The 27563-nt window shown below is 55.6% G+C and overlaps 1 protein-coding gene across 2 annotated transcripts in view; it reads right to left on the bottom strand.

Moving 5' to 3' along the window:
- Positions 1 to 21211, bottom strand: part of CLIP2 (CAP-Gly domain containing linker protein 2) — a gene marked incomplete at its 5' end in the record, with an annotated part of 51104 nt that extends 29893 nt beyond the window's left edge. For both annotated transcript variants that reach the window (XM_082858033.1, XM_082858034.1), the window contains 2 exons: positions 7161 to 7711; positions 21088 to 21211. In XM_082858033.1, coding sequence (XP_082714159.1) covers positions 7161 to 7711; positions 21088 to 21211 — 675 coding nt within the window. The remainder of the gene's footprint in view (positions 1 to 7160; positions 7712 to 21087) is intronic.
- Between the last annotated feature and the right edge of the window lie 6352 nt (positions 21212 to 27563).

Genomic DNA, 27563 nt, shown 5'->3' with positions numbered 1-27563 from the left:
CTGAAGCCCTGACTCCCACGACTATGAGAGTAACCTGATTAAAAAATGGGGTCTCTTATGGGAGTTCCCTGGCGGCCTAGCGCTTAGGATTCCGGGCTTTGACTGCCGTGGCCCGGGTTCAATCCCTGGTCGGGGAACTGAGATCCTGCAAGCTGTGCGGCACAGCCAATAAACAAACAAACAAATACATAAATAAAAATAGGGTCTTTTAGATGTGATCACATTAGGATGAGGTCATGAGGGCGGGCCCTAATCCAGTATGACTGGTGTCCTTGTAAGAGAAGAGACACGGAGGGAAGAAGGCCACGTAAAGACTGAGGCAGAGATTCAAGGAGTGCACCTAAAAGCCAAGGAATGCCGAGGAGTGCAGGCAACACCAGGACCCAAGAGAAGGGCATGGAGCACATGCTTCCCTTGATCCTTCAGAGACAGCATGGCCCTGCCAACACCTGGGATTTCAAATGTCTAACCTCCGGAACTTGGAGAGCGTACATTTCTGTTTTAAGTCATCCAGTTTATGGTACTCGTTACAGCAGCCATAGTAAACTAATGCAGGTTAAAGTGGAGATGTTGACTAAGGGCTTGACACACGAGACAGGGGATGGAACCCTGATGGAACCCAGCCAGAAGCCCCATGACGCACAGAGGAAGCAGGAGGCAGCTCTAGTACCTCCTGGGCCCCCTGCCTTACCTGGCTCTGCCCCCCATTAGCAGAGCCTGAACACGGAGGCCCAGCAGCCCTGTGTGCTCGGTGGGCCACCGAGTCCCCTCCTGCTCACCCCTCCCCGCTCCCAACAGACACCAGCTCCCTCTGCCTGAGCACCCAGGACAGCAGCCCCCAGGATGCCCCCTGGCCGGTCCTCACAAACCTCTCCCGTCTACAGCCAGGCCTCACACTGGGCATCACAGCACTTGCCCCTCAGCTGTGAAGACTCCGGGGTGAAGAAACAACACCCAGAACAAGGAAAGAAAACCAGCCTTTCCCGAGGGCTCACTAAGTGCCGGGAGTCTTCCTTATTCTAATTATTTGTTTGTTTGTTTATTTATTTATGCCACGCCATGGCATGCGGGGTCTTAGTCCCCCGATCAGGGATGGTACCCACGGCCCCTGCAGTGGAAGCTCAGAGTCTTGACCACTGGACCGCCAGGGAAGTCCCTTCCTTATTCAATTTATACAAATCCTACGAAATGGGAATATCAGGCCCATTTTAAAGATGAGGAAACTGAGGCTCAGCACCCTGCCCTGGGACACTGCTGTGAAGGGCAGAGCTGAGCTCACGCCCAGGCCTGTACACCCCAGAGGCCACCTTGCAGCCTCTACACTACAGATGGCCCTGCTGGGTGTCAGTTCTCAGCAGAGTGGTGGGAACTTGACCGGGGCCTGAGGAGAGAGGGAGACACCTGCAGAGAGAAAACCTCATTCCTCATCTCTCAGGAGGCTGGTCCCACACTGCCCAGGCCAGCTGCCGAGGGGGCAGCAGGCAGGACACAGCCCTGCAGAGAACCTACCCACCCAGTGCAGAGGGGCCGGGCTGCTCAGACCGCCTCGCAGGCTGGTACAGTCTGGGTTATCTGCAAGGCCAGGCTGGCACCGGCAGGGAGCTTTGGGATACGCCGGGAGAGGGTGTCAGCAGGAGAGGCGATTCCCTGGAAAGGTTTCTTGGTCCACCCTCCTCAGGATGCTTCTGTGGCCAGTACATGAAGGGACATAAAAGGGCAGAGACTTCAAGTACTTGGAGATGCTCCACTCAGATCTCGCTTCAAGGAAGCCCTTGCTGCCCTGCTGTGCGGAGCCCCTCGCCTGAGATGGGGCACTCACATGCGGTGACTGAGCGAGGCCGGGGCAGAAAGGCCCGGACACGCTGGCTCAGCATGGGACGCTGTGATGGGCAATCTCGCTCCAGAGCTGCCCCAGGTTGGCCGAGACTCTGTCTGGCCTGCAGAGCGGTCTGACTTCTCCCTCTGCCCAATCTTTCACAGAAGTTAAAAGCCCTAAGAAACACCCCTAACCCCACCTTGGCGCCTACTTTTGGAGAACCCGACCCTCCATGGCAACCTATGAGCCATCTGACATCTTTGGGGGTCAGAGCTCTCCCATTACCCCACTGACATCCATTCCTTGCGGCTTTGGCCCTGGGGCACCTCTTGGAGCCACAAGCAACCAGCCAGGCCTCTTCCTTCCTGAGACAGCCTCCTCTGGTCCTTGCTAATCAAACCTCATGCTGGCAACTGTAGCTGACCAAGATACTTCCAGCCCTCCACCTGGACTGCTGGATCCACTCGGGGTGGGGGGGGGATACAGAGGACATTCCAGGACTGATAGACAGAAGCCCAGAGCTCCTGTTCCAGGCCAGCCCATGATGTGCTGTGTGACCACAGGCAACCGCTCACCCTCTCTGGCCTTCACGGTCCTTCCCTGTACAATGAGTGATTAAGGCCCGGTGGTCTCTGCCCCAGCAGGCCTGTCTGAGTCTGGATCAGCCCCCGGGTGGGGCTGTCTTCCTACCCCTCTTCTGTGCCACCAGTTCTCAAGCTGCCTTTCTACATAGTCTCGGTTCCTGCTTCTCCGTTAATTCCCCTGGAACGTCTCTTCTCTTCCACGACCTAAATCGCAAACTAATGGCTGGCTCTAGAGTCTGCCGCACCAGCCCTGCTGCCTCTGGAGCGACATCCCTAAAACCACGCGGACAGACCCACTTCCTGGGATGGACCCTCGGGACCACACCTTGGGGAACACACACAGCAGCTATGTCTCCGGCCAGCTAGGCAGCTGAGTGCCCCCCCATAGGCTCCCCGGGCCTGGAAGGTGCCCAGGACCAAAGGGAGTGGTGGGTGTTCCCAGGCAGAAGGAAATAGAGAGGTGGCCTGGGATGCCAGGGTCCCACCAGGCTGGGCCAGTGGGCCTGGGTCCCGTCTCAGCTGTGCCAGGCATGTTCTAAAAGTCTGCGTGTCCTTGGACAAGTCATTGCATCTCTCTGCTCCCACCTCTGCCATGCGCCCCAACTCCAGACACCCAGGATCCTTGAGTACTACCCCAAACTCACCCAGTCCGAGCTACGGGAGCACTCGGGGAGGGAGGATTTCAGAAGAGGAAGTTGGGGCGGAATAGAATGATTCAATGCTGGAGGAATTTCAGGGATTAGCCAGAAAGGTTATCTGTGTGTGTGTGTGTGTGTGCGTGCGCGCGTGTGTGCACGTGTGTGTGCCTGTGTGTGTCCTGGGGAGGGGGAGGGGCCGAGGGCGGGAAGGACAAAGGCAGGACAGCCCAGCTCCGCCACTTCCACTCTGGGTGCTGTGGGAAACTCAGGCCTGATTCTCATCCTCAGCCTGTAAAACGGAACAATGCGCATGTGCGTCGTGGGCAGCTGGGATAGTAAGAGGTGAGTCCATGCAGCTCAGTGTGGAAACTCCAAACCACACCTGAAACTTCTGCCAGTTTCGCTCTGGCAGGCATGTGACAAGATGCCCAGTATTTAAGTGACACTATTCCAGGAAGGTCAGGCATGTTCCCCCTGTGTCACCCTCCCAGGGGTTCCTCCGGGGGCCAGGGCCCCTCGGGGTTGAAGAGGAAATGGATTCTGTGTGTGAAGTTCTTGGCACAAGGCTCCGCTCCCAGCGAGCACTCAGCCAGTGAAAGCCAAGGATATGCAGGCCGACGTGAGCCGCTGTGTGACCTCAGAGAGGCTCCCCGAGCTCAGTTCCTCCCTGTGCCCAGGACCCCATGGCCCAGGGAGAATGCCCACCCTTCATGGACTTCAATGCTGATACCAGCTAACACTTCACAGGGCTTACTTGGAGCCAGACCACCTTCTAAACACTACATATGCAGCAGGTGAACTTTTTTTTTTTTGGCCATGCTGTGCAGCTTATAGGATCTTAGTTCCCCAACCAGGGATCAAACCTGGGCCCCGGCAGTGAAAGCACAGAGTCCTAACCACTTGACCGCCAGGGAATTCCCAGCAGGTGAACTTTCATCCCCACCTTACAGGTGAAGAAACTGAGGCAGAGAGAGGATAAACAACTTGCCCACCACTATTTGGCGAGTACTCGGACCTCCTGGGGTAGTGTTGAGGCCCAAATGAAACCAGGACCCAGAGGTATCACTGAAGAGCAGCGTAACTTAATGGATATAAATTCTGTTATTTATGTTCAAAAATAACAAATATTGCTCATGCCTTTGACCCGGGTCAGAAGCAGGTTTGTGGCTGGTGAAGCTAACGTAGCTTAGGTAATCAGAGCCCCTCACATACACTAGCCTCTCTGGAGGCTCTGAGTGGGGAGGGCCCTGACAATACATTCATGGGATCACATGATTTGTAAAATTTGCGAAAGCAATATTTTTTGTATTGTTGTTTCCTAAAAAGCCCCCATCCTCAAATTGTGTAAGCTCAGGCCTCTACCTTCATTCATGTCCAGGATATAATTTGTTAAAGGGAGGGGTAGGGATAGGAAGATGCTGTGTCAGGTGTTTATAGAAGGCATAAGGGAGAAGTAGCAAGTCCCAGGGTTGGCCGAGCCAGCTGGATCCTGGCTGTGCACAGCGGTCCAGGCTGGAGGACTAACCCAAGGGAAGCTGTGGACTAGGGTGGGGCATGTGGGGCTCCATCCTTGAGGTGAAAGTAAATCCCTCCTTCAAATTCCTCTCCCCAACCCACCAGAATCCAAGCATGTCCTGTTTCCAGGGCAGTCACAGTTGATGAGTGAATAAAGGAATGAATGGCCCAGCACCTCCTGGCTGAGTGGCCCTGGGCAGGTTGTTTTCCAGGGCTGAGCCCAGTTTCCTCATCTGTAAAATGGGGAGATAACACCCACTGCGTAAGGCAGCGGGGAGAACCAAGAGACAAGGTGCAGAAAGTGCTGGGCATGGATTCGCCCTGGAGAAAGCAGTGTTTCAAACCAAAGGATGCAACCCAGTCTCAGGCTGGGAAGTCACTGGGGCCCGTCTGCTGCTACTGCCAACCCTGCTGAAGGGCTGCAGTCTGGCGGAGATTTCCAGAGCACGGCCTGCCTCGTGACAGCTTGAGTGCCCCCTGCTCAGTACGTCCAGTTCTCACTCCCTGAGGGGGGAGCAGGTGCAAGAGGATTTCCAGGCAGGATCACACTGGGGTTAAACCTCTCTCCTCTCCCAACCTGAGGAGCATTCAGGGATGGTCAATAACCCCAAGGGGCTCCACTTCCCACCCCACAGGGCACTCACATGACACTACCCACGTCTTGCACAGCCAGAGTCCTTGGTAACTACGATGCACTTCCACGGCCAGCAGCTTCTCAATGATCCCAACGAAAGTATCACACGGGAGTTATCTATGCCCGTTTTGCTGAATGGACAGATGATGAATGAATGGGAATGAGGCCCAGTTAAGTGAATCACCCAGCATCACACGGCTGGGAAGTAGCAGCAAAGGCACGAACCTGGGCCTGATTTCCCTGCAGTGGCCATGGCCAGCAGGTGCCCTCAGACCCCAGGCACCCCCAAGGACAGCTCAGTGAGACTGTAAGCCGGCTTGCCTGACCACTCGGGGTTCTAGCTGATTAGATGTCTGAACCACCCGACCTTGGGCCAGGGGTCTTTTTTTTTTTTTTTAATTGGAGTATAGGTGATTTACAATGTTGTGTTAGTTTCGGGCGTACAGCAAAGTGAATCAGTTATACACATACATATATCCAGTCTTTTTTGGATCCTTTTCCCATATTCGTCATTACAGAGTATTAAGTAGAGTTCCCTGTGCTATACAGTAGGTCCTTATTAGTTATTTATTTTATATATAGTAGTGTGTATATGTCAATCTTCCAACTTATCCCCCCCTTTCCTCCCTGGTAACCATAAGTTTGTTTTCTATGTCTGTGACTGTATTTCTGTTTTGTAAATAAGTTCATTTGCACTATTTTTTAAAGATCCCACATATAAGCGATATCATATGATATTTGTCCTTCTCTGTCTGACTTACTTCACTCGGTATGACACTCTAGGGCCGTCCACGTTGCTGCAAATGGCATTATTTCGTTCATTTTTATGGCTAATATTCCATTGTATATATGTACCACATCTTTTTTATCTGCTCCTCTGTCAATGGACATTTAGGTTGCTTCCATGTCTTGGCTACTGTAAATAGTGCTGCAGTGAACCCTGGGGTGCATGTATCTTTTCAAATTATGGTTTTTCTCTGGATATATGCCCAGGAGTGGGATTGCTGGATCATATGGTAGTTCTATATTTAGTTTTTTAAGGAACTTCCATACTGTTCTCCATAATGGTTGTACCAATTTACATTCCCACCAACAGTGTAGGAGGATTCCCTTTTCTCCACACCCTCTCCAGCATTTACTGTTTGTAGACTTTTTGATGATGGCCATTCTGAGCCGTGTGAGACTCAGACTACCCCATTGTAGTTTTGATTCGCATGTCTCTAATAACATCTCTCAGTGATGTTGAGCATCTTTTCATGTGCTTTTTGGCCATCTGTATGTCTTCTTTGGAGAAACATCTATTTAGATCTTCTGCCCTTTTTTTGAATAGGTTGTTTGTTTTTTGATATTGACTCCATGAGCTGTTTGTATATTTTGGAGATTAATCCCTTGTCGGTTGCTTCGTTTGTAAATATTTTCTCCCATTCTGTGGGTTGTCTTTTCGTTTTGTTTATGGTTTCCTTTGCTGTGCAAAAGCTTTTACATTTAATTAGGTCCCATTTGTTTATTTTTGTTTTTATTTTCATTACTCTAGGAAGTGGAGGGCCAAGGGTCTTGAGCACTCTGGTCCCCAGCCTTTTCCAGTATAATCCTGGCACATCCACGCTGGTGGGCTGGATCAATGGATAATATCAATGACAGCTAACATTTTGAGGGCACTAAGTATCAGGTACTGTCTAAAGGCATTAACATGTATTCACACATTTCAACCCACAAGGCAGGTACTATTAAAGTTCTCATTTTACAGATGGGAAGACCGAGGCCCAGGAAGGTTAAGACACTTGTCCAGGGTCACACAGTGACAGTCTCCAGGGTACCCACTTTACCTGTCTCCCTGGTCACTCTGTGGTTCTGACCAGGAGCGGGTACCCCAGCCTGGACCCCACCCGAGCCCCGTGGGTCCCCCACCCTGCCCAGCCCCGGGGATCCAGCTCACTTACGTGGGGTGGAGTGCTTGGGTTGGGGGGACTCACCAGCACACGGTCTCCCAGGCGCAGGTCCTTGTCACCCCGCTTCACAGAGCCGCTGTCGGAGAGGTTGGAGCCCGACTCGTTGCCGGTCTTGACGGAGCTGTTGAGGACGCTCTCCCGCAGAGGGATGACGCGGCTGGTCAGCGGCGGCGTGGCCGTGCCCGAGTGCAGCGACAGGTTCTGGGTGGTCAGCGACTCGACCGAGTGCGCGTCGCTGCCCGAGCCCTCGGCCGCAGGCTGCCGGGTCAGCTTGGAGGGCCGCGTGAAGATGCCCTGCAGGGCCGGGCACTCGAAGTAGCGCACGCCGCCCACGGCGCCGTCGTTCTTGCCCACCGCCTCGTCCAGCACCACGCCCGCCCACTGGCCCGGCGCGAACTGCGTCTCGCCCAGGTACTGCACCACGCCCGGCTTCACTCCATTCACCCACACGCGCTCGCCCACCACGAAGTCCCCCACGAACTCGTCGCCCACTTCGGCCGCCTTGGCGCCGGGCTTCTCGGAGGCGGCGGGGGCTGCGGCCGGGGGGCCCGAGGCCTGCTTGTGCAGGGGGGAGCCTGTGGAGGAGGAGAGAGGCGGCGGTTAGGGCTCGGGTGGGGGCTGGACCCTCGGCCGTCCCAGGAGCGCGTAGTCCAGCTGGCCGGGGGGAAACTGAGGCAGGTGGGGCTGGGAGTGGGGCCTGGGGCGGGTCTCATTCTTCCTGGGCCGTAGGCATCCCCGGGCGGTTCCCTACTCTGCCAACCCCTCTGGAAAGTTCCAGGGATGAAAAGCTCAGGACAGTGCCTCCTCTGAAGGCTTTCCACTGCTCAGGGTCACTCAAAATTGAGGGCAGAATGAACCCATGACCGAGGGTTACAAGCTGCTACTTCCGCACCCCGGTGGGCTCAGGCCCTCAGCTGTTACTTTGAGGCCGCCCATGGCCCCACGTGGGACTCAGGTCTTGTGGGGGGATCTCTGTGCCCCCCACCTTCTTCTCCAGCCAGTTCTGGGCCCCACGAAGGGCTCCTCACTGTTCCTTGGCAGCTGGCCACAGACATCTCGGGACAAGGAAGGAGCCAGAAAACCCTCTTATTCCACTCCTGAGTCTCCCCCTCTCCTCCCCGGTCCCCAAGCTGCAGGCCAAGCCTCAGGGCACACAGACCAGGAGAAGGGGGTGTGAGGAGGGTGGGAGGCGGAAGCAAGCACTTAACCTCATTGCTGGACTGAACTCCAGGCTCTCTGGCCTGAACTGGGTACCCTAATCCAGCCCCTCTTCACAGAAAGAATGACCCTGAGACTCAGAGAGGCCAGGGCCTCGCCCAAGGCCACACAGCAGAAATGGGGACTCAAACCCTTGGAGGGGGCCTGCCTCCCAGGCCTGGGCTCTGATGTGCTCTAGACTCAGAAGAAGGGAAGGGGGGCAACCTGCTCACAAAAGGACAAAGCAGAGCTCAAACCCACAATGCTTTGTGCGTGTCTGGCTCCTGGGCCCCATGCACAGGGCCTCCTGTGCAAGCGGATGCCGGCAAGCCTGCCCATTTATACCTCAAGGTCTGGAGGCTGCCCCGCCTTCCTGCCAGACCAAGTATCAGGCAGGGAAGGACTCATCCTTTTCCTCCTCTACTCCAGAGGCTGACGGACTTGTCAAATACAGATGGGGACAGGAGGCAAGCAGACACTGCCATGCCCCTATCAGAGTTGCCTGTGTTTCTGGTCCTTTCCATGGGTAGCCAGTAGAGGGGCCACAGGGGCAGCGGCTCCACCAGCATCCTCTTTGTACCCAAGGCCAAGGAGCCTGGGGCCGCAGGCCTGGCTGCATGCTGTCTCAAGGCTGGAAGGACAGAGCTTCTGGGAGATGAGGAAGCCACACAACTCCAGGGCAGGGCTGACATACGAGCTCCAGCAGGCAGGTTCTCCCTCCGGGGCACTGGTAGTGGTGGGAAAGCATGTGATCAGCCAGGGCCTGGGGAGCCAGGACGGGCGTCCTAACTGAGGGGCAAGGGGCTCCCTCTCAGCTGTGAGCTGGGCTCCTGGGAAATCAGTGAGCTTTGCTACTGAATTTGATTAACAACCAGAGTGATCACACCCACGAATTGATGCTCTGCTAAGAGGCAGACATACATACAGTAGCTCATTGGACCCTCAGTTAACCCTGTGAAGTGATTCCATGATCCCATTTTACAGATGAGGAAACTGAGGCCTGGAGATATCAGGTGCTTTATCTAGGCCCCCCAGGCAGGAGGCAGCAGCGCCAAGGTCCGGCCAACAGCCCCTGGCTCTTGGTGCAGGGCGCTTTCATTCGTCCAGGAAATGTGCACCAGGCACCCACCATGCCAAGCCCTAAACTACAACCACCCCAATCTTGGACTCCTCTGCATGGACCCGTTTCCTAGACTCTGACCAAACCCTACAGGTCCCTTCGAGCAGGGAACAATCTCATCTTGTACTCCTTCCTGCAGAGGGATGTCTCCTTCTCCTTCTGTGGGACCCTGGGGGTGGGGGTGGGGGGTGTCCCCAAGGCTCTTCTCTTCCACCCCTGAGATCCCACAAGGTGGAGGCCACAGTGGCTGAGGGAACAGACCCTGGAGCCCCGCCTCGGTCTCCTCACCTGCCCTCCGCCACGGGGCTGCTGTACAGTGATGGACACAAAGCCCTAGGGACGGTGCCTGGGCCACACAAGTGCTGACCGTTCTTACTGGGATGAAAATGACTGATCCTCAAACTAAGGGATTAGAAAAAATTTAAAACCACAAAAGGATCAGGGGGCAGAAGAAGGGCTTCCAGCAAGTTCTGGTGACCTTGGACCCATGGCTCTGCCCCCACCACACACACCCCCCACCAGAGCAGCCGACTTCGTCCTGCTGTTCCCTGTGCCTGGGCTAGCTCCGGGTCCCTGGTTCTCATCTAGGACAATCCTGTTACAAGGAGCTTCTGCTGGGATCACAGCAGTACGGGGCCTGGGAACCCTGCTAGGTCAGGTGGGCCCGTTCCTTAAAAAAAAAAAACCTGCTCCGAAAAGCAGCCATAGTGGGAGGAAGCCACAAGTTAGATGGTGTCCCAGGTCCCTCGTGACACTGCCCAAGCAGCCCGTGGGTCCTGCTAACAACGAGGGGTCAAGGTTATCATCATTAAGACAGCAGCTACCATTCATGAAGTGAGACTACGTGCCCTCAACGGACTGGGTACTTTTTTTTATATATATATAAATTTATTTATTTTATTTTTGGCTGCGTTGGGTCTTCATTGCTATGCACGGGCTTTCTCTAGTTGTGGCGAGCGGGGGCTACTCTTCGTTGCGGAGCACGGGCTTCTCATTGTCGTGGCTTCTTTTGTTGCAGAGCATGGGCTCTGGGCATGCAGGCTTCAGTAGTTGTGGCAGGTGGGCTCAGTAGTTGTGGCTCGCGGGCTCTAGAGCTCAGGCTCAGTAGTTGTGGTGCACGGGCTTAGCTGTTCCGCGGCAAGTGGGATCTTCCCGGGTCAGGGCTCAAACCCGTGTCCCTTGCATTGGCGGGCCGATTCTCAACCACTGCACCACCAGGGAAGCCCTGGACTGTGTACTTTTTCTATATTATATTCTTATCTTGCAGGTTAGGAAACAGAGGTTATAAAACTTGCCCAAAGTCACCCAGGCAGGAGCCAGGCCCACCTGGTCTGGCTCAGAGCCTCCCCATAAGGCAGGCATAGGAGGTGTCTAGCAGGTGTCAGTGCCCTTCCCATATCCGTTTCCAGAACACTTCCTCGTGCTGAGGGGCTCTGTGATGTCTGCTTAACGGAATGGCCGTGGCTCAGGTGAGACCCTGCCCTACCTGTTGTCTGTGCAGAGAGCATAGAGGAGGGTCCCAGGTCGAGGGGGACCCAGCGTGGCTATTCTTGGCAAGAAGCTGCCTACTCAGCTGTCCTCCCAGCTGTCCTGGCCCAGGCAGACCCCCAGGTAATCTCCTTTCTTCCCCACCCCTGCCCCTTCCAGAGGTCACAGGCCCCGGGGACCAGTTGTTTGAACAGCTGCTAAAATAAAATCCAGGTCACGAGCCTGGCGACCACACTTGGGCGTTCTGCTGCATTTTTCCTCTTTGATGCTCCAGTCTCACAGGCACAAACCTTCACCCACTCCCCCACTCACCCCGGGCAGCTTGCAGCCGCCTGAGCTGGGGAAAGGGTGGCAACCCCACTAGAGCTCCGTTCCCTCCAGGGAGCCGTCAGTAACACACTGGCTGGGCCTGGCCGAGCCCCTTCCCATATCTGGGCCTCAGCTTCCCCATGGGGCGACAAAGGGCGAGGTCAGAAATTGCTAAGGTACTGGCCAGCACTGACATGCTACAAGTCCCGCCTCTTCTCCCAGAGGAGGGGGCGTGTCATCAGAGCTATGAGACCCGGCTGATGGGCTGAGCCTCTGGGGTGGTTCTGGAGGCTCCCTGAGGGCAGGGCCTGGGCCTCCCTGCCCTCCTAGTTCCCAAATGGACCAGCAGCAGCTCGGCAAACCCCCAAGAAAGCAAAGGGCAGCAACAGACTTAAACCTCACGCCAGCAGCTGACCCTTCCCCAGACACCAGGCACAAGGGAATTGACTGCTGGTTTCAAGTTCAAAGTAGAACTGTGATAAAAAGGGCTAAAGGAAATGGTGTGGAGTGACAGCAGCTGGTGGCCTGTTCCAACGTGAGCGGGGGGCGCTCAAGGCGGGGGTGGTGGGAGGTGCCCAGATGAGAGCGCATCCTCCCCTGCTTCCGCAAGGGCTTTGGTCCTGCCCTGCCTGGGAAGCGGAGACCGGCATCTTTCATACCTGCCGAATCTCAGCCACCAGGGACCCCATTCGTTGAGCACCCAGTGTCAAAGTGGGCCCAGCAAAGGGGTGGGGGAACACCAGGACCGCAGCTACAACTCAGCCGGCCTTCTGCCTGGCAGGAAGGCACCAAGGTCCACGGGGTCCTGGGGTTGGGGAGAGAGGGCTCACTGCAAACAGAGGTGGGAGCACCTCCCAGAACCTCTGCCCTGACAGTCACAGGGCTCGTTCCCTCACCTCCACAGAGCAGCCTTCCCTGACTGCTTCACCTAAAAGCCCACCCACTTGCAGCACCCTCTACTCACTTCATTCTTCAAGAGATTTACCCCGTCTTCACCTGAGTATGTCTGCCTCCAGACTGAAATGGAAGCTCACACGGGCTGTTTCCTCTCCAGCACCCAGCCTGGTTCCCCGCAGCAGGCCCTCCATGCAAGCTGCACTGCACTGCCGGCTCAGAACGGGGGCCCACACCGGCTCTGTGCTGGGTGCACGGAACAGTCAACAATCCGAGCTGCAGAACGTCGCTCCCATTTCTTCAGTCAAGGAATCTGAGGCTCACTCCAGGCAGTTTCCGGTTCACCTGGTCTCCCTTCCGCCTTTGTACCTCCCTGAGCCCTTCCCATTTTCCCTGTGTTTCCAGAGGAAAGCTAAGAACCCTCTTCTCCTTTTAGAAGCAAACCTCCATCCCGCTTTGGTCTTCCCTGGGACACGCCTCCCCGCCACCTCTCTCCTCTCCCCGCGATGGCCCTCCGACAGAGGTCAGAGCCCACGGGTGACATGAACACCGCCCTGGCCCACAAAACAGCTTCCCTCACCTCGCCCCCTCCTGCCGTCACCCATTCTCCTTCCCAGCAAACAAGCTTTTCTCTCTCTAAATGTTTCTTACATAGATCATTCATGTCCAGTGCAGAAAAAAATTTAAACATAGTTACTGATTAAAAAAATGAAAAGGACCTGGGCTTCCCTGGTGGCGCAGTGGTTGAGAGTCTGCCTGCCGATGCAGGGGACACGGGTTTGTGCCCCGGTCCAGGAAGATCCCACATGCCGCAGAGCGGCTGGGCCCGTGAGCCATGGCCACTGAGCCTGCACGTCCGGAGCCTGTGCTCCGCAACAGGAGAGGCCACAACAGTGAGAGGCCCGCGTACCGAAAAAAAAAAAGAAAAAGAAAAAGAAAAGGATCTATAGTTCCATCATATAAACATAATCACAGTTAACATCTTGGTGTGTGTTTTTCCACGCTTTATCCTGTGCGTGTAGGGGTGTGTGTGTGTGTGTGTGTGTGTGTGTGTATAGTACTTAAAAGTCAAAAACACAAGCCAGGCTGTAGTTAGATATTACTCGGTCCTCTGCTCTCCCTGCAGTTGGTATTTTTCCATCCAGCAGTGTCTAGAAGGAAACGGTTCCATGCCCTAATAAGACTCTGCTTCCCAGTCCTTCTCTGACCCTCAGCTCCTGACCCCTCCCCGCTCTGGAAACTTCTCCTGCAAGGATGTCTCGCTGCACTGCAGGGGGCCCTTCCCGGCCTTGTGGTGCCTGGCCCTGCTGTCCATGCTCCTCTCAAGGCTCCCTGTTCCTGTGACAGGACTGGGGCCTCCCCAGTCCTCCACCCTGGCCCACACTGGTGGTCCTCTCCGATGGGGTGGTCTCCATCCACTACCTCTCCACCTATATGCCAGCCAGTGCTGTGCTGGGAAAGGCTTAACTAGTTCTCCAAGAGAAAATAATAATAATAATAATAACCCTGATTTTGTAGCCTTTGCCAATTTCCATAGTGTAAATTCTCCCACCATGATCCATCTCAAGCTACCAGCGTGATGCCACTGAACACAGAATTGGGAAGAGATTATATATAGTATTTCCAACATAGAGTAAATAACCTCAAAGACGCAGATGCTGGGAACTTCCCTGGTGGCGCAGTGGTTAAGCATCCGCCTGCCAATGCAGGGGACACGGGTTTGATCCCTGGTCCGGGAAGATCCCACATGCCACGGAGCAGCTAAGCCCGTGCACCACAACTACTGAAGCCTGCACGCCTAGAGCCCATGCTCCGCAACAAGAGAAACCACTGCAATGAGAAGTCCGTGCACCTCAATGAAGAGTAGCCCCTGCTCACTGCAACTAGAGAAAGCCCATGGGAGCAACAAAGACCCAATGCAGCCATAAATAAATAAATAAATAACAGGACAAAACAAAAAAAACACAGATGCTACAAAATCTTACTAGTAGTAAATAGTAGCTTTTTTACCAGTAGTAAAATAGTAGTAGTAGTGGTATAAACACTACTAGGAGAACCACTAGAAGTCATGAGTTTTGAATATTTATTACCTATGTTTTTAATAGAATGTACTTAATTTTGGGCTTCCCTGGTGGCGCAGTGGTTGAGAGTCTGCCTGCCGATGCAGGGGACACGGGTTCGTGCCCTGGTCCGGGAAGATCCCACATGCCGCGAAGCGGCTGAGCCCATGAGCCATGGCCGCTGAGCCTGCGCGTCAGGAGCCTGTGCTCCGCAACGGGAGAGGCCACAACAGTGAGAGGCCCGCGTACCGCAAAAAAAAAAAAAAAAAAAAAAAAACCCACAAGAGGGGCTTGGAGGGACCCACAGTGATGATATGACATGCACCAAGGAGCATGATGAAGTTGGCCCTTTGCCCCTGAAAGCCAGAGGGGAAAAAAGTGTATCTATAAACTTTCCATAGAACATAGTTCAACAAGGCATTAATAAGTATCATGAAAACAAAACCTTAATCTCCAAATTCAAACAACTTGAGGAACAGGGGCTTAAGCAAAGTTAAGGTTACTTTGCTACAGGACTTGTCAGAGCCTTTAATGTGCAAATGAGCAGTGTGATGACTTAGGGAGGGCTATAAATAAGGTGCCTACATAATTTATAATCCAAAACTAGACACAGTGGAGAGAAAAGAGGTGCTATTAATATAGTATCATGCCAAGACCACAAGCATAAACTAGGGCTGTCTCAGGCAGTACATAGTCACTCTGGCCTAAAATTATAGCATTTTTTTCTGTGTCGCCTAAGGAAACCCTGCCTGCCCATCAGGCCAGCTCCACCACCCCTCACTGGCACTGCAACCCCACGGAACTCCATTCTTCCCTGATTGGCACAGCCTGCCACCCAGGCTGCCAGGGTACACGTCTGCACCCCACCCAGAAGACAAGCCCTGGGAGGTGGGGTCCACACAGACCCCTCTCCATCCCCGGGGCCCCAAAATGGGGCTGAAATATACCCTGGCCACGACCCTGACCTCCCCTCCTTGGTGGCCCCAATGCAACATACATAAATGCCCCACAAACCCCAAAGCAGCTTTCTGCTCTAAGATCCCGGCTCTCCTGGCAGGGACTCAACACCAAGGTCCAAAGGAAGGGATGGGGTCTCTAGAGCATTCCTCAAGGGCGCCAGCTTTCCCACCGTGAGCCCCCCAGCCCGGTCCACCCTCCAGTCAGTCCCTTGACAGCGTCCCGCCCATATGGTCTCTGGAAAGACCCCTCCCAACCCACTCTGACCAAGGCAGGGCCCGCCCCCTGTGGCCACCACAGGCCCGGCATCTCCCCTGCTACGCCGTCTCCAGCCAGCCATCCCTGCAGAAGGGACCCTCTACCAGGCCGTTCCGGGGCGGGCCCCAGTCCCAAGGATTGCTCAGCGTCCTTCCTGAGCCAAAGGGAACTCAGAAGCCCCCTTCTGTTCCCCTTACTCCCAAACCAGGGGGAAAGAGCCCCTACCCAGCAGACTCAGCTGAGGCCCCAGGGAGAAAAAGATGCGGGAGGCTTACCCTGGAAGGAGCAGAGCCAGCTTCCCATGGAGAAGCCCTGCTACAGCCACGCCAGCCACGGCAGGCAGGCAGGCGGGCGGGCGGGCGCTGGCAGCTGGGCCCCTGCTCCCCCCCGCTCCCCCCCCCCCCGCCCCCATTCCCAATCGATTCTGGGCGTCGTCAGGAACATTAGGAGGCTGCCCTGCCCCCCCCGCCCATCCGCAGCCCAGCCACAGAAAAGCTCAGCTTGGCTTTCCCCATCCTGATGCCATTAAAAAGTTTAGGATGTGGTCAGGGGAGGAGAGCAGGAGAGCTGACCTTGAAGGGAGTGAGTGCCGCCTGGAGCCAGGGCTAGCTCCGCAGGAGCAAGGGCTGGCAGCTGGTCCGGTTCTGCCCAGGTTTGCGCAGCATCTGGGACAGGTCAGTTAAAACGGGGATGAAGCCACCTACCCTCGTAGGGAGCATGGGGATCAAGGTGAAAGACACGAACCTCCGCAGGTGGAGTGGAGTGGGGTCAGTGTCTAGGACTAGAGGCCAGCTGTGAAGCTCTGTGGGACACCCCACCCCGGGCACGTCAGGCTGGCTCCCATGTCTGGAGCACCCACAGGGTGTGGGAGCACCCGGGCCCCAGCTCAATAAGCCAGAACTTCAAAGCTCTGGGCCCCTTGGGGGAGATCAACATACAGGAAGTGGACCCTGCCCCAAGTGGCCCGCTGCTTTTCTGAGGGGGACGCCCATGCACATGCGTCCTTGACCTCCTGTGTCCTGGGTCCCCCACGTGTGCAAAGGCCACAGGCACACTGGGGGATAGCTGTGACCAACCTAACGAGAACAGATGGCTCCTCCAACCCCGCCCATCTAGCCGGTGCCTGAGCAGAGCGTAGGAGTGGACTGGAGTCCAGCCACCGCAGCTGCCTCAACCCCGGGGGCAGCAGGTGCCAGCAGCCTGAACCAGCTTTAGACCAAGCCCAGCCCTGCTACCCTCTGGCCCTGTAACTCTGAGCAACTCAGCTGAGACCTCCAAACCTCAGTTCTGTCATCTTTCAAATGGACAGAAGAGCAGTTCTCTTACTCAGTTGTTAATGAGAAAGAAATGTGATAAGACACCTGCTGCAGGGCCGGCTTGTGACACACAAGTGTCAAACGCTGTCCCTCCTAGATGGGAAATCTCTGGGGCTGGACCACAGGGCAAGGGGTGGGAGAGGCCCTCCAAGGGTCCTCCTGCCCCAGTGGGGGGCAAGGGCAGAGGGACCTCACAGTGGCCTATGGTCTGTCCCTGTCCCTAGAGCCCTCCCCAGGTCCCTGCGGCCAGCCCTTCTTGTCCCAAGAGGGACACCCACGGCCTAGCCTGGCCTGCCCCCACCTGAGGCTCAGAAGCAGACCCCGGGAAGGACTAAGGGCTCCTACGCACAGCCTGCCGTGGTTCCTACGACTACCCAGCAGGGTTGGACCTGCCCGGCCAGCGCCGGCTGCTCCTGGCCCAAACGGAAGGCCTAACCCCAGCAGCATCTTGGGCCACCAGCCCGGAGACCTGAGCTCCCCCCGCATCTTCCTCAGGCCCAGGATAGGCTCCCAACCCCCAGGCGGCCTGGGCCACAGCTCCCCAACTCCCTTCCGGTCTCCACGCCCGCCCCGGCCCATTCACACCCCTCCCCAGGCCTCTCTAGCCGCTCTCCCTCCATCCCCACGTCTCAAGACTCAGGACTTTTGTAGCCACCACTGCCTCTGCCTGGATGCCCTTTCCCTGACCTTGCGGGTTCCTGCTTGTCACTAAGATCTTCACGCCAGTGTCACCTCCTGAGCGAGGACCCCCTCCCCCGCCCCGACTGCCTGATCTGAAGCAGTCTCCAGGGGGTCCATCCCATCTGGCTGGGCTGCCCCTGACCTAGAGGCCCCACCCAGGTTTTGGCCCACCGGTGGGTCCCAGACCGCCTTCCTGTGCACCTGCTTTGACCACCCCTGGGCCACCTCCTGGTGTAAGAGACCCCCTCCCACGGCCCCTCTGGTCCCACGGCTCTGGGAACTGACAAAGGCCGGGCGGGGCGGAGGCATCAGCCCAGGCCTGACCCTTGGCAGATCCTCTGCCCGGAGGCTGAGCTCATGCTTTGGGAGGCTGCCACTGCCCCGATTCCCAGAGCCACTGCCCCCCTCCAGCCACCACCAGGCTCCAGCCTCTGCCAGACCCTCTCTTGGTGCTCCAGCACCCACCTCCGGAGTCCCAGCCTCCCACGGGGGTGGGCGCCTCCAGCACCTCGGAGACCTGATGGCCAGTTCCATAGGGTGGGTGAGGGAGCCTGCGGGCCAGGAATGGGGCCACTGTCCTCCCCTGCTGCTGCCACACATCCTGCCTCTGCTGGGACTCTTGTTATGAGACCTGGAGCAGGGACGAAAGCAGCTCTGGGCCGCAGAAATCTCCCTTCCCCTGTCACAGGGCTCCACTGCCCTGGCCAACTGCTCCCGGCTCTCTGCTCCCTCCCCCAGCCGGGGGGTCTGTCTCTCTCTGACCTGCAAAGGCAGCAGGTGCCAGAGCGGGAAGGAGGGCGGCACCAACCGCAGCTGCAGCCTTTAGCCGCCACCGTGTCCCTCGGCAGGGGGCGTGTCTCTGTGATCAATTGGGCATTCATGGAGCGGCACCTCCTCTCCCCGCACAGGAACAGCCCTGCAGGGTTGGGGTCCAGGCAGAGTCAGACCACCCAGGCCCCACCTTCAGCGGCCCCCAGACCACCGTGCGGTGTGACCAGGAGGCAATCAGCAGGCCACACAGTGTGGTCCATTCCCCTTCCCTCGAGAGACCAGGATGTAGCCATTCAAAATGATGGCAAAGAGGACACTGCCGTAGCACGGGGGCGGAGGGCGCTTTGCATAGAACGCAATCAAATGTGAAGCAGTAGGATGCAAGTCTGGATACAACCCATGACTTAACTGCTTGAAACAACAACATGTGAACAGGAAAAAAGACCAGAAGGAATAGGTCACAGTGGTGGCTGTGATTAGGTTAAGTGGAGGGGTAATGGGAGTTCCTTCTTTTATCACTCAAATTTTTCTGTAATGAGATTATGGAGGGATGAAAGGAAAAGAAATTACTCTTTAATGAGTCTTGTGCCTGCAGGCACTTCTCATTTATTAACTCACTTGATTCCCTGAGAGAAATGACATTATCCCATTTGTGGCTCAGAGAGGTTAAGTAATGCTTCCAAGGTCACACAGGAGGGACATTAGAGCTGGATCAGAGCCAGAACTCAGGCCCTCTGGATCAGAGAGGAGGCAATGAGGAAAGAATCCAGAAGGTGCTAGGGGCTCTCCCCAGTGGAGAAGAGGGTCAGGGCCAAGCCTGGCTGGAGCCCTTCTCCAGCCAGTGGGATATACAACTCCCACCCGCTCTAGACCACTAGGCCCATTTGGTGCCTCTGCCCATGCTCTGTCTCCAGGCCCCACATCGTCCTCCTCCTCCACACTTACAACTCCCTCCTTCCTTAAGGCTGAGCTCACTCACACTTCCTCCAGGAAGTCTTCCCTGCAGCCCACCCATGGTGGTCAGCCCCCTTCACCTCCCACAGTCCTGGAAGTGAGTACAAACATCTTCGCCCGGGTGACCACATGCCTCCTCACCAGTCTCCCCAGCCCCGCTCTTAACCCCCGCAACCTGCCCTCTGCCTGGTGGCCTGAGGAATGCCAACACCACCAGACTACCTTTGCTAACATCCTCCAACAGCTTCCATCACACTTAAAACAAACCCAGTCCCCCTGCCCTTCACCACCTGCCTCTGCTGCCCTCCCCAACCTCATTTCACACTCCTCTTTACCCAGACCTGTCTTCTTTCTCTTTTTTAACAAACAATCCATTCCTGCCTCAGGGTCCTTGCGTTACTTGTTCCCTCACCTGGAACAGCCTTGTTTTTTCCCTTGTTTTTTCCCCCGCCTAGGTTCTTCTGAGGCTCAGAAATGAGGAAAGGAGGATTTGCCACCTTGAAAGGGGTTGTCTGGGCCTCCACAAGAGCCTGTACCAGGCAGGGCAGTCCACGGGCCACATGACACATCTTCCTCACCTTTCCATGCTAGCTGTCTGGCTTTCCCAGGGACCTGGTTCTGTCAACTGCCCGTGCCTTTGGCTCAAACTTCACTTGACCCTACCCAGGGCCCAGATTGCCCAGTCTGGCCTGTGACTGGTTTTGCCTCTCCAAACTTCTATGCCAATCAGATGAGATGGACCCCGTCTTACCCTGCTGGCTGGAGTGTCGTCAAAGTGGGAATTTGTGCCAAAGATGTTCATCACAGCATTATTTACCAAAGTGAAAAATAAGAGGGCCTCCCTGGTGACGCAGTGGTTAAGAATCCACCTGCCAGTGCAGGCGACACGGGTTCGAGCCCTGGTCCGGGAAGATCCCACATGCCGGGAAGCAACTAAGCCCACGTGCCACAGCTACTGAGTCGGCGCTCTACAGCCCGTGAGCCACAACTACTGAGCCCACGTGCCACAACTACTGAAGCCCACGCACCTAGAGCCTAAGCTCCGCAACAAGAGAAGCCACCGCAATGAGAAGCCAGTGCACCGCAACCAAGAGTAGCCCCCGCTCGATGCAACCAGAGGGAAGCCCGCATGCAGCAAAGAAGACCCAATGCAGCCAAAAATAAAATAAATAAATTTATAAAAAAATTAAAAAGCAGATTTTCAAGTTGTATATGCAGCATGATTGCAAAGATATATATTAAAAAAAAAGTGAAAGGATATAAACCAAAATAGTAATAGTTACCTCTAGGGTAATCTTCCTCTAGGGAAGATTATAGGCAATTTTACCCCTACATCAAACTTTCCAAATATTACAGAGTGGACTCTCTTACTTTTTATCACTAGAAAAAGCCAATAGCTAACAGCTGTCCTCAACCCATCTGGCTTCAGAGCTGGTGCATCCAGCCCGAGCACCTGGCCTTACCCCTGCCCTGCCAGGAACCCTCTGCCCACCAGCAGGAGGACTAGAGGTTACACAAGTAAAGCTCAAAGGGCATAGGTCTGGGTGGTAGACAAGAAAGCTGATGGGAAGATGGGGAGCATTTCAGACCCTGGAAGGGGAATGAGTGGGGGCAGGGAGGCTGGCAGAGGCTGGAGTTGGAATCGGGCTGCGTTTCCCAGGCTGAGTGATGTGGGCAAGTTGCCATGCCTCCCTGGGCCTCCATTTCCTCATCCCTAAGGGAAGCCAACAGTGGTACCGCCTCCCAACTTTGGAGGAGCGTGAAAAGGAACAATTGCACATAAAGCATGTGTCCCTGCCCGTTAATTTTCAAAGGGATGTGGTCAGACATCAAGAAGAACTTCTGGGAACTGCTGGCCTCCAGGCTGGTCAGGGAGCAGCCCAAGTTCCCTTGGCTCTTCCAGAAGAACCACTACCCACCCCCGCTCCACCCTTGGCCCCGCGCACCTTCCTTGGAGCCAGTGGCCGTCACAGTGGCAGAGGCCGAGGTTGATCCAGTGGACGTCCGGCCCATGGGGCTTGAGTGCTTCCCCCCGCGGCCGGGGGGCTTCAGGCCGCTGGGCTTCTGCATGGTGGTGCCACTCGGTGGGCAGAGAAGGGTCTGTGCAGGTCACGTGCTCTCCACCATCGTCACTCACCTGTGGGCAGAGAACACGAGGGATCACATCACAACGTCACCATATGGCAGAGCACCCCTGGCCCCGTGAGGCAGGGACCATGGTCATCCCCACTTTCTAGATAGGGAAACTGAGGTACAGAGAAGTGGCTGCGGGCGTGGGCCCAGCATGGCGGCGGCGCTGCCAGGACACTTGTTCCAGTCCGCCAGACTCTGGGTCAGGCACACACTCTCTCTTACATCCGGGACCCAGGAGGTGAAAATCGGGAGGAAGCCGGCTCAGGGGTCTGCAGCACAGGCTGTATTAACCCCAGCAGCCCCTTAGCAGGACCGTGCAGCTCAGCATGGCCACCAACAGCTGAATGCAGCTCTCACCACACAGCACTGGCCAGCAGATCCTGACATGCATGGGCAACCCAGTGGGTCACTCTCCAGTGGCCCCCAGACCCTCTAGGACCAGCCAACAGCTCACATCCCTCAATGCAGGCTGGACAAAGCAACATCTAGTTTAATCAACCAGCCTCACCACACAGGCCATACGCCAGCTTTGGGTTCACCATCCAGCACTCACCCACTCCACCCCAGGTGCGGGGACACACACACAGAGGAGCTTACACCCGCCTCAACCCCCTGCCGGGACGGACTTGCCGTGCCCTCAGCCTGCCCTCCTGCGATTACAGCTCCCTGCTTTCATGACTAAGCAGAGAAAGATGCGATGCATATGGCTAATAGGGCACTAGTGTTTGACAAAGGGGATTCCTGAGAGGGGAAGCCCCCAGTCTCCATGGTGATCAGCTCAGGGTACCAGGTGACAGAAAGATGGGACTGTCTGCAGGGGAGTTGGGGGAGAGGCAGAAAGGACAGGCCCACATCCCCTACTCCCCCACTGTCTTGTGTGCACACCCTCTCTTCTACTAGGTATTCATGTAGGGCTCACCATAGGCCTGGCCCTGTCCTGCCCCAGAGCCGCAGGCAGGATGCGTCCTCCACCTAGGGGAGCACACTGTCCAGTGGGGAGAGGGGATGCAGAGCACAGCGGACGGACAGAGGATTTTGGGAGAAAGCATCACCCCCTCAGGACCTCGGGAACAGGGGACATTAGTGCCTTCTGGACATTAAACTCATGCAGTAGGGGATGCCGCACCCTTCGCCCGTCCAGCCGTATCCTTATCCCACTCATGGTCACAGAATATTATTCCTTTTTAGAGAACCCTTTTCTCCATTCTTGAGCCATATGACTTACATGAGCTGACCCCCAATCCCCACACCTAGAGTGGACACATGACCCAGGCCTGGCCAGAGCCCCGTGGTTAGCTGAAGGAAGATCATGTGACCCAAGGAGCATCAGGGCCTGGACTCTGGCTGGAACCTTTAGGAAAAGGTGCTCTTCTTGTTCTGGGGCTGTCCAGGTGTGGGATGAAAGCCAGGAGCTGCAGGATTACTACATAGAAGAGACTGCCAGGGAACAACGCCAACACAGAGAAAGCAGAGCTAAGTCCCAGGATTTGGAGGGCCTGGATCCAGCTGAACCTGAAGCTGGTCACTTGAGCCCTTCACTTACATCAGCCAACAAATCCTGACACACACAGGCATTGTTATGTCTTTTTGCCTAATTCTCTTTGAGGGACACTGTCACTTGCAACCAAAGAAGTTCTGACTAATACAGAAGCCAACCCACAATGCTCACAGCAGGAATATGTGTCCCCAGAAAGGCTCCCAAGCCAGCAGGATGAGCCAACAACACTATTACCGTCCTGGCATAGCCATGGGAAGGATCAGCTCCTCACACAGGGTGGTTAGACATAAGAGCAAGGGAAAATGAGCTCCTGCAAGGCACAAAGTAGTGGCACCTACATGCCCAGGTGGGCTGATGGGAGTATGAGGCATGCCTGCCAGCCTTGGCCTGCCCCCCAGAGTCCGCCAAATCCAACATTCTAATCCCCTGACCAACTCCCTGACACCCCAGGAATTCTGGGGCCCAGGAGTCACTCGCTGTCAGGCTTGGGTCAAGCTACAAATCATATATCTAACAAAGGTCATTTATTCACCAACATATGAAGAACCCTTACAACTTACTAATAAGACCTAATAAAAAAATGAACAAAAGATTTGAATACCCATTTCACCAATGAAGATACGTAAACAGCAATAAGCACGTGAAAAGATGACCTACATCATTAGTCACAAGGACAATGTGGATGAAAACCACAATGCGATACCACTTCACGCAGATCAGGATGGCTAAAATCAGAAAAACCGACAATATCAAGTGCTGACGAGGATGTCGAGTAATCAGGACAGATTGCTGGTAGAAATGAAAAACGGTGCAACCCCACTGGAAACCAGTTTGACAGTTGCTTAAAAAGTTAAATATAGGGGCTTCCCTGATGGCGCAGTGGTTGAGAATCTGCCTGCTAATGCAGGGGACACGGGTTCGAGCCCTGGTCTGGGAGGATCTCACGTGCTGCAGAGCAACTAGGCCCGTGAGCCACAACTACTGAGCCTGTGCGTCTGGAGCCTGTGCTCCGCAGCAAGAGAGGCCGCCATAGTGAATGGCCCCCGCTTGCCACAACTAGAGGAAGCCCTTGCACAGAAACGAAGATGCAGCACAGCAAAAATAAATTAATTAATTAATAAACTCCTACCCCCAACATCTTTAAAAAAAAAAAAAGTTAAATATATACCTACCATATGACCCAACCACCCAAGCGAAATAAAAGCATATAACCATACAATCATTTGTAAAAAAAAAAAAAAAATGTTCATAGTGACCTTATTCACAATAGCCAAAACATGGAAACAACCCAAATGTCCATCAACTGGTGAATATATAAACACAAAGTTCATCTAGACAATAGTACACAGTTGCCCCTTGGTATCCTTGGGGAATTGGTTCAGGATCCCTGAGGTTACCCAAATCCGAGGATGCCCAAGTCCCTCATATAAAATGGTATAGTGCAGTCAGCCCTCCATATCTGCAAATGCAGAACCCAACTGTTGACATTTGCAACAATATGGGTGAACCTCCAAAAACATTACACTAAGTGAAAGAAACCAGACTCAAAAGACTACATATAGTTTGATTCCACTTATTTGAAATTTCAAAACTATAGACACAGAAAGCAGATCAGCGGTTGCCAGGGGTTGAGAGCAGGGACTGACTTGAAACAGGCATGAGAGAACTTTCTGGGTGGTAGAAATGTTCTAACACTGGATTGTGGTGATGGCTACACACCTGTATGTTTATACTAAAAGTCATCAAACTGTACACTTAAAATGGATAGATTTAATAATGTGTAAATTAGATCTCAACTTTAAAAAAAAATTCTATAAAAAATGAAATCCCTGGGCTTCCCTGGTGGCGCAGTGGTTAAGAATCCCCCTGCCAATGCAGGTCACACGGGTTCGAGCCCTGGTCCGGGAAGATCCCACATGCCGCGGAGCAACTAAGCCTATGCGCCACAACTACTGAGCCTGCGCTTTAGAGCCCGCGTGCCACAACTACCGAAGCCCGCGCTCCACAGCAAGAGAAGCCACCACAATGAGAAGCCCCCGCTCGCCACAACTAGAGAAAGCCTACGTGCAGCAATGAAGACCCAACGCAGCCAAAAAAAAAAAAAGAAAAAGAAATCCTTGAAGGCTCCCCCTAGTAGTGCGATGGGCTTCAAGGCCCTCCTCACCACCTCCAAGGCCCTCCCTCACCCACTCCACTCCAGCCACACTAGCTCACACTAAGCACACTCCAGCCTCAGGGCCTTTGCACATGCTGTTCCCTCTGCCTGGAATGCTTTTCCTTCAAATATCCAGTGTGTTGCTCATCTCCTCCAATTATCTGCTCCAACCTCCCCTTCGAAGATTACAACCCCTCTCCAGCCCTCCCCAGCTTTGTTTTTCTCTACTGCACAAGGAGAAGACTTGAGTCTGTTTACTGTGGTATCCTCAGCACTGATGGGATGCCTGGTGCCTATAGGTGCTCAGGAAAACACCTGAATGGATGAATGATGCTGGCTTATGGGGATGAGAGGCCCGGGAGGCCCAGCCCTCAGGACTGAGTGGCTTATAGTGAACAGCCCAGCTGGCCGTCTGACACCACAGCTTTTCATGCAGCTGGTCTAGACTCCTCACGAGCCCACATGCCCTCTGAGACAGGGACCAGGCGTCATAACTGTGTCCGGCATTGGAGGCTCCCCAACCAGCCTTGCTGCCGATGACCCTGCATTTCCTTACCACTCGCCTGACCGTCTCCCACCTCCCAGACTCTGCCTGTGCCTTTTCTCCCACCTGCTTCACTTCACCTATTCCAACCACATATGGAACACTTAGCTCGATGCCTCCTCCTCCAGGAAGTCTCCCAGGACCTTTGACCCAGAGACCTCAGGATCACACACTGAGCCAAGGAGAGAGGATACCGTTCTCCTACCTTCCTCATGCCTCCTGGGAGCCCACGGGTAACCCCAGGTGGGGCCACCACCTCCTCTCTGAGAACCCAGCCCCAGCATGGCGCCCGGCACAGAGCTTGTGATTTGGAAACCCCGTATGAGAGCACACGTGCTACGGCCCAGAGGACAAAGGCCTTCAAGGCCACAAATCCCCAGGGACATTGTTCCCACGGGAGGCTTCTGGAGGCCCTCACAGTCACCCTCCTACCCTCCCAGACCCTGATGACCCAGCAGCGTCCAGCGTGAGGAACCTATGTGTGCCAGGCCTTACGCCCTGATGAGGCGGTGGTCACCTTACAGGAGGAACATCCGATGCTCAAGAAAGTGCGGGGTCGAGCCCAAAGTCACACATGGCTCAGCAGCTGGGCTGGAACCAGACCCAGGTCTAGCCCTCCGCCTCCCTACACTGCCTGGCCCAGGCCTGGAATAACATTTGTGAGACCCCTGGCCTCTGGGGAGAGCACCCACGTGCCTCACGGACAAAGGAGACCAGAGGAGCTGGCGGGAGAGAGAACCAAGGCTGCATCACTTGGCCCACCCCAGTCCCACCCCTGCCCCCGAGCAGGCCTCCGGTGCTGGGGGAACACAGGGAAGGGGAGATGGAGAGAAGAATGGTGAACAGGAAGAGGGGGAGGAGGCCCCTTTATGACTCAGCCCTGCTTGTGGGACAGAGGAAGAGAGGGGTTTCTTGGAAAAAGCTGGGACGTGGGGATAAGTTGGCCTCTGGCCACACTGCAGCCGATGGGGGAGGCCTGGGAGGAAGTAGATTCCAGTCTCATGGAGTCCAAACCCTAGACCCACCCCGAGTGGCTGCGGGACCCTGGCTCTGCACGAGCCTCAGTGCCATCACCTGTAAAATGGGGGGGAAAGCACTGCTGCTGTGTGGGGAGCACAAATGAGCGAGTCCACGAGACAGCCCCACGAACGTCCCTCTGTGCCCGGCGCGCAGGCTGTGTGGAAAGGGCAGCAGCACTACGGTCTGGTCTCTATTACATTCTCCAAAGGCCCGGGATGCACACCCCGCCTCCCCCAGGGAGCCGGGGCCTCGACGAGGCGGGTGTGGGGGAGGCGAGCAAGGGCGGGTGGCGTTCAGACCAACAGGCCCCCTTTGTGCCGCCCTCAATTACCATTTAGCGTTTCAGGGTTTCCATTTCAGCTGCCCTGGGGGTGGCGGGCTGCAGCTTCGGGGGCGGGGGATGAGGCCCAGGAACTTTCCACCAATCAGCGGCCCAGGGTGCGGCCCCGACAGAAGGGGGAAAGATGCCAACTAGGGCAGTGGAAAGCCCATGTCCTTGTGCCAGCGTCGCCCAGAGGGCATGGGAGGCGGGCACCAGGAAGCAGGCTCCCAGGACCAGACCTCAGCTCAGAGACCTCGGCCAAGAGCCACACCCTGGGCTCTCTTGCTGCCCAGCAGACGGAGCTCTCTGCGGGGGGGGGGGGGGGGGGGGGCTCCTCCTGCCCACCCCAGGGGTCCCAGCAGTCGGGGTGCCCACGCTCCCCCCACCTCCTGAGCCTGTGACCCATGTGCCAGGCCACATGGCAGCCAGAGATGGACTTAGTGTGGCCCCTGCCCCCTCACTGCAGGCCCAAAGCCTCCAGACCACAGCAGAGCCACGGGGCGAAGCGGGCGGTGGGAGGCGCACGGGGTGGGGGGCTGGGTCCAAGCAGGGGAAACTGCAGGGCACAGACTCCGCTCTGCCAGGTCAACCAAACAGCTAAGGATTTAGACTGCCTACAATGTGCAGGGGGTGGGTATCCGGGCGGGGGGAGGGGGTCTTCCAATCATGCCCAGGCATCAGGCTGAGGGGATGATGAGACATGGAGGGCATCAACCAGAGGACCCGCAGATCGGATGAGCATCTCGGCAA

Source organism: Leucopleurus acutus, assembly GCF_964270905.1.
Source record: "Leucopleurus acutus genome assembly, chromosome: 16".
Taxonomy (NCBI): Eukaryota; Metazoa; Chordata; class Mammalia; order Artiodactyla; family Delphinidae; genus Leucopleurus; species Leucopleurus acutus.
Note: the sequence above shows the minus strand (reverse complement) of the source record. Positions and strands in the feature narration are given on the sequence as shown.